We start from the raw sequence: 6088 nt of genomic DNA, 5'->3' as shown, positions 1-6088 counted from the left end.
TTAATTTTAAATAGTATAAATCAGGACATTAATTTTAGAAATGAATAAAATTGTTTATTACTAGGTTAATTAAAGTTATGATAAATAATAATAATAATATGATTATGTACTAGTACATTGATAAATATTAATAATAATATGATTATGTACTAGTACATTGATAAATAATAATAATAATATGATTATGTACTAGTACACTATTTGAGATATTAAACATGAACAGAAAATAAGAGAAAGAGATATTACTATTATAGAAATATTAAGCTAATTAATTTTTAAAATTCAACTAATCTAAATGCAGTTAATTATCTGTAAAAAATTAAAATTAAAACCCATATGGAAAAAAAACACCCCATAAATAGACAGCAGACCCAAGTAGAGACGACTGAACCCAAAACCTCCACAAAAATGGCGGAAAACCCCTCTCCGCTTCTCCTCCACCTCCAAAAACTCCCGCCATCGACCTCCGAGCAAACCCTAGCCCGAGTCCTCCAAACCCTCTGGTCCACAAGGCAAACGGGTCTCGGATCCACCCAAAGATCCGAGCTCCACACCCTCCTCTCCCTCCCAGCTCCCGACGACCTCGACCCAGTAAGTACCAGAAACCCTCACAAACCCTAATCTCTCCTAGGGTTTCTCAATCTAGGGTTTTATTTCTTGAATCGTTTCAGGTTGTGGCGTGCCTGCGTTTGGTTGTTAGGAAGTGCGTTGGGGGGGAGGATGCGCAGGAGTTGTTGGGGGATGTCGATTTCGATGCCGAGGTGAGACGAGTTCTTGTGGGTTTGGTTCAAAAGTATCAGGATCACTGGAAGGAGGAAAAGGAGCAGGTATGATATGCTGAACTTTGATATTGTGATAGAGGAAGTTGCGCTAATTAATCATTTTTTTATGGATATTATAATTCATTGTTAGGTTATACATGTAATTTTAAGTCGCACTAATACCCTAGCTATAGCTAGGGTGATTAGGGCGCAGCTTGTAAACTATTCAGAACATAGTGGAATTTTAGCAACGTCCCGTAGCTTCTCTCATCGAGAAGTGAACCACGTAAATTCTGTGTGTTCTGTGATTTGTTTTTCCTCTCTTCCGTAGCTTCTCTCATCGAGAAGTGAACCACGTAAATTCTGTGTGTTCTGTGATTTGTTTTTCCTCTCTTCCCTCTCTCATCTCTATTTCCAAATCGCAACGTAAATTCTGTGTGTTCTGTGATTTGTTTTTCCTCTCTTCCCTCTCTCATCTCTATTTCCAAATCGCAACAGGGGTTTGAAAACCCATCACATTTCGGGGTTGTTTGGTCGATGGGAAATAGAGTTGCAGTATACGCTGCAGTCAAATTTCAATAATTCCAATTCTTGGATTGCCACAAGTTAGTTGGGAAAGATAATTAAAATTTTCGATTTGAAAAAAAAACTTCGGTATTCGTTGCAGGCGATTTGGTTGCGACAAATGACTGAAGTCCTTGAATTAATTAAAAAATTAAAATTAATGCAACATTTCAAGTTAGTTGATTCCAAATCGGAAAATGTAGATAATTTTACAATTGTAGATAAAAAAAACTATTGATTTGCGAGGAAAAAACGTTTCTCGCAACAAAATATGCTATAACCCAACAACTTTTGCGACTAACCAAACACTATATTTAGATTTGGAAATACATTTCCTACAACGATAATTCAGATATCCAAATGACAGATTTAAGGGCATTTTCTGGATGAAACATTGCAACATACCAACCAACCAGTTAGAGCATAGCTTAGGCTTAAAATTCTCATATTGGCTAGCTTTAGATCACATATCCTATTATTTAATTATCACTTTTTTATATAATGGAGATTTAGTCCAATATCAACACTCAAATGACATTGATTTTTGTCTTTTTTCCCCTTGAATCTTTGTGTTCTCAGCCTCTGTGGCAACAAACAAGGGTATCGCATCAGGTTAAAGTCAATACCCTGCCTCCTCTTAAACTGTTCCCTAATTCAGAACTGTTGGCATCATCATGGCCACGGCAAGAAGATGTGACCGGCTATCCTAGCAATGGAAATCTTGATGGTCAAGTTGCAGGCTTTGCAGATCCAAACATTTCTCACTCAGGGTCAGTGTCACTTCATCAGGATAAGGATTCCTCTAAGAATATGGTATAAACAAGCTCCTCAGTAAACTTCGTTACTATTTTTGGTATTGATCGGTTAGAATTTCCGAGGTTTCTCTGCTGATGGTTTTAACTATTGTTTTACTTTTTATTTGTTGTCTGTTCATGTTAAATTTCTGGTTTTATTCCGAAGACGCATGAGATTGTGATGCAGATTTCCCAAGTCATTGGAAGTGGAATATCTTATTTGCTTTCTGATTTTTGAGTTCATGTCATATGAATTGGTGTAGCTTCATTGCATATATTTCTATCCATTTTAGCTTGGTATTTTAACTTAAATGTTTTTCCCCTTAAATTTGAACATGTTTTGCATTTGTCACTTGTTAAACTTTGCATCTGTCACTTGTTAAACTTTGCATCAGTTCCCATTTTTGTGCTTCTTCTGTAATATAGGAGCTGGCTTGCTAAAACATTGTTGTGCTTTTCTTGTCAAAAACTCCCTTTCGAGACCTAGTATATTATTAGCACAGTACTCACAGAACACATTATAATAAATTAGTAATCAAATGCAGGCAATTATTCCCCAGCTCAAATCGATGACATGGAAGATGGAGAAGCGAAACTTAACACCAGAAAATCGAGTGGCTGTCGTCACTCTGAAGGTAATCTACATTCCCTTTGTTTTATTTTGAGCTCTGAATCATCGATGATTTTTTATGAGCATTCATATTTCATGATCTCACTTTGTATTTGTATCTGAAAATCAAAGATATAACTGTAAATCATAACATTGAGCCGAATCAAGCTATATATAGTGCCATCAAATTAATATTCTGATAGGCTTAAGTGTTAACACTTCCACAATAACTGTTGATAATGTGTAATGCTGCAATTTTATTCGCACTTTCAACTGCTTACAGCGGTAAATTTAACTGATTTCTACTTGTTGCTGTAGCTAGTAACTATCTAGATCTATATAACCGTTAGCATCTTCATTTTGCTATCCCTTTCTCTTTTCTTGAAGCTCCAAGATTATACAAAGTCTCCATCAGGGGAAGTGGAGGTGAAGTTTCAGCTTACAAAGGACACACTGGAGGCCATGTTAAGATCAATGACTTGCATCAGCGAGCAGCTCTCAAAAACTGTAAGGATTTAAAATTGCCATGTTAAAATTGCAAGAGCACCAACCATTTCCTCGTAAAATTTAGTGTATTGCAGCAAGAAAGAATCTAGGACGCATTATTTGATGTATTCTCATTTTTCAGCAGTGTGGTTGTACACTAGCTTTTTATGGGCAAATCTGAAATTCCCTTCGTTAGAAAGTAGGGTATTGTTAGTATGAGACATTTTGATGCCATCTCCACTTGATGAAGCTCTGGATTGTCAACTTAATTTTTATATTCAACTAGTCACATTACATCAATATTCTGGTGAATGGGACCAAATGAGATTAACATCGATCACATCTCAAGGATTTTGGTTGTCAACCAGAAGATGAAACTAGCATTTCCTTGTGGACAATTAGTAGTCAATTTTGTCTGCTTGAGTTAATGAATATCCCTGAATTAATGAGTCAGACATCAACTGACTATTAGTTTGTATTCTACCCTATTCGACACAATTTGTTGTAGATCGGGCAACTTAAAGCATTAACCTGCTGAGATCTATTTTGCATACATAGCTTGTTATTTTGGCATCATGTTTTCGACATGCGCGTGATACTAATCAAGACAATTGTTTCGTAGGTGGTCTCACAATCGGAACCATCATCAAAGAAACAAAGACAGTAGTGTCAGTGTTCCCCAAGCCTCCTCTTGCTTGTTCATACTGATTTCATGAACAAAACTGGTCAAAACTTTTGAAGATTAAATAGCGAGAGTTATGAAGATGTAAAACGTTGCAGTCTTTTGTATACCATATTGTAGTATTGCAGCAGAACAGAATTTGTTAACTTATGTAATCATTTTCATCCATCAACAAAACTATAATATTCTTTGGTTCGTCAATGCTGATGTTGTGTCAGCTTCCCTTCATTCACTCTTCACCGGCAATCTTCATTTGAAATTTTCAATTTGCAAACTTATAAATGATCACGGTGTGATATGTGTATAGGTGCGTTGCACCGAGATACATTAGATTGCTAGTACTATCTTAAGACTTGAAAACCATACATAAGACTTCTTCAAACAGGGAAAATTTTACATTCTCTACGATGATAAATCCCAAATTCTTGGTTATCGCGTTGACACCAACTTGTATCATATCGCAGTTTGCGTGTCAACTGACAAATATGTAACAAAACAGTCGAAACCACCGGAAGAAACTGGCATTTTGCACTCAGATAAGACCAAGGGTGGGGATGATACAAGCACAGGAGCAAAGGAATTCAAACAAAACCAAATTGCAAGACAAATATAATAAGCTCTTAAAAACAAATTTAATCTCTGGTTGATTAAAATTCTCTTCCAAAACATACGCCAAAATTTAACATAGATAACATAAAAAGATATCCTAAGGAAAAGAAACACCATCTTTGACAACAACACCGCATTTCTAGCCCGCTAATACAAAAACTAATTCTTGATCAAATTCACTGATCACCAGGGAGAGTCTTGATGATGTCAGAATCACCTGCAAATTATAAAAAAGAAAAAGAAAAACACTGTCAGGATAATATACAGAACAAAAACAAATGATGAGAAAAAAAATTATGGGAAAACTCACCTGGATCAATAATGCTGAGGCAGCATACTCGGTAATATTTACCGCATGCTGTTCCCAGATCAACATTATCTGTTTCAGAAAGATAGGAGAGGGTTAATGAAAATAAGAAGAACGAAAGCTCTCAATAAAATATTTACTAGTATGTGGCTGAAGAGATGAAAGCTGCATTTAGGATGCTAAATATGAAGAATAAATATTAATTACCATTGATATATTACACAAAACAGAAAACAAACTTTTAGACACTCACAAAGACTAGATATGCAGTATGAAAATACAACCTGGTTATATGATTATGACAATGAATTTCCACACCAAGTTAAAGCGATGTAATAAAAAAGAAACTTCTCAAAACACCAAAAAAAGTACCTTCACCAGTAATATTAATATTGATATTAATACTTTAATATTAACTAATAATAAAGTTCTGGAACAAATGATTGACAAAAAACAACAGATCCTCAAGTGAGGAAAAGGTTATGGAACAAATGATTGACAAAATAAATAAATAAATAAATAAAAGCAACAGATCCTCAAGTGAGGAAAAGGTTTAAAAGATTAAACGTAAAAGAGTATACAATGACTTCATTCCTTGCTAAGACATGATCAGAATACAAAGTAGAATACAAAATTCGGAAAACAAAATAAAAAAGTTGATGACCATAACTACTGTTATCGCCCTAACTATATGATACATCAATAAGAGGCGAAAAGTAGAAGTTAACTTACTTCCATTAAAATGGTGAACCCCAACCTTGGCCAACATAGCGTAGTACTCAATCAAAGACTTGCGCAGAGGAGGGCAGTTGTTCGCGATGATAATCAGCTTACCTAGAGAATCAATGTGACCAAACAATGAGATCCCAATCAATGCAAAACTAATAAATAATCTAACAGTATATAGAAGGCGATAGAAAGTAATAAACATTACAGTAAGCATAATGACCATTTTGCAAAATAGAAAAACAAGAACACTGAGAGTTTTGGGATGTTTTCCCATGCATGCTGGTAAAATGAAGTTAAAGCAATGGAAACTGACTATCTAGCAAACATCAATAGAAGCACGTTTTGAAAATGTCACAACCTAAGTAGATTATAGTAATGCTTGCCCTGGAAAGTAAAACCAATATCTACAACTATTGGTCACCGAAAGCTTGTTATTTAATAATGAAAAGTAAATGTACAACTATTGGTCATCAAAAGCTTGTTATTTACTAACAAAGAGCAAATTCATATATAGGGAAATGCAGAGTAACAAAGAGAGAGAAAAGT

At 35.0% G+C, this 6088-nt stretch overlaps 2 protein-coding genes across 2 annotated transcripts in view; one reads left to right on the top strand and one right to left on the bottom strand.

The window, feature by feature from the left end:
* Nucleotides 377-4098, top strand: LOC109822813. The gene is made up of 6 exons (XM_020389066.1): nucleotides 377-591; nucleotides 672-827; nucleotides 1905-2138; nucleotides 2665-2754; nucleotides 3117-3236; nucleotides 3838-4098. Exons 1-6 carry the CDS (start codon nucleotides 409-411, stop codon nucleotides 3880-3882), a joined length of 828 nt encoding a protein of 275 aa, XP_020244655.1. The 5' UTR covers nucleotides 377-408; the 3' UTR covers nucleotides 3883-4098.
* The window catches only part of LOC109820709 (60S ribosomal protein L30), a 4670-nt gene continuing 3062 nt past the window's right edge, over nucleotides 4481-6088 (bottom strand). Inside the window, exons 3-5 of the mRNA XM_020386903.1 lie at nucleotides 5546-5647; nucleotides 4817-4885; nucleotides 4481-4723 (exon numbers count right to left, since the gene is read on the bottom strand). Of these exons, the coding sequence (XP_020242492.1) occupies nucleotides 4683-4723; nucleotides 4817-4885; nucleotides 5546-5647 (212 nt within the window). The 3' untranslated portion in view covers nucleotides 4481-4682. The remainder of the gene's footprint in view (nucleotides 4724-4816; nucleotides 4886-5545; nucleotides 5648-6088) is intronic.

This window comes from Asparagus officinalis, chromosome 8 (genome assembly GCF_001876935.1).
Source record: "Asparagus officinalis chromosome 8, Aspof.V1, whole genome shotgun sequence".
NCBI classification, from domain to species: Eukaryota; Viridiplantae; Streptophyta; class Magnoliopsida; order Asparagales; family Asparagaceae; genus Asparagus; species Asparagus officinalis.
Note: the sequence above shows the minus strand (reverse complement) of the source record. Positions and strands in the feature narration are given on the sequence as shown.

What these genes read in the sequence shown, in the direction of transcription:
- LOC109822813 (XM_020389066.1), top strand. Translation starts at nt 409, where the DNA reads ATGGCGGAAAACCCCTCTCCGCTTCTCCTCCACCTCCAAAAACTCCCG. An exon ending in CTCCCGACGACCTCGACCCA is followed by an intron (nt 592 to 671) that starts GTAAGTACCAGA and finishes GAATCGTTTCAG; the next exon opens with GTTGTGGCGTGCCTGCGTTT. An exon ending in GGAAGGAGGAAAAGGAGCAG is followed by an intron (nt 828 to 1,904) that starts GTATGATATGCT and finishes TTGTGTTCTCAG; the next exon opens with CCTCTGTGGCAACAAACAAG.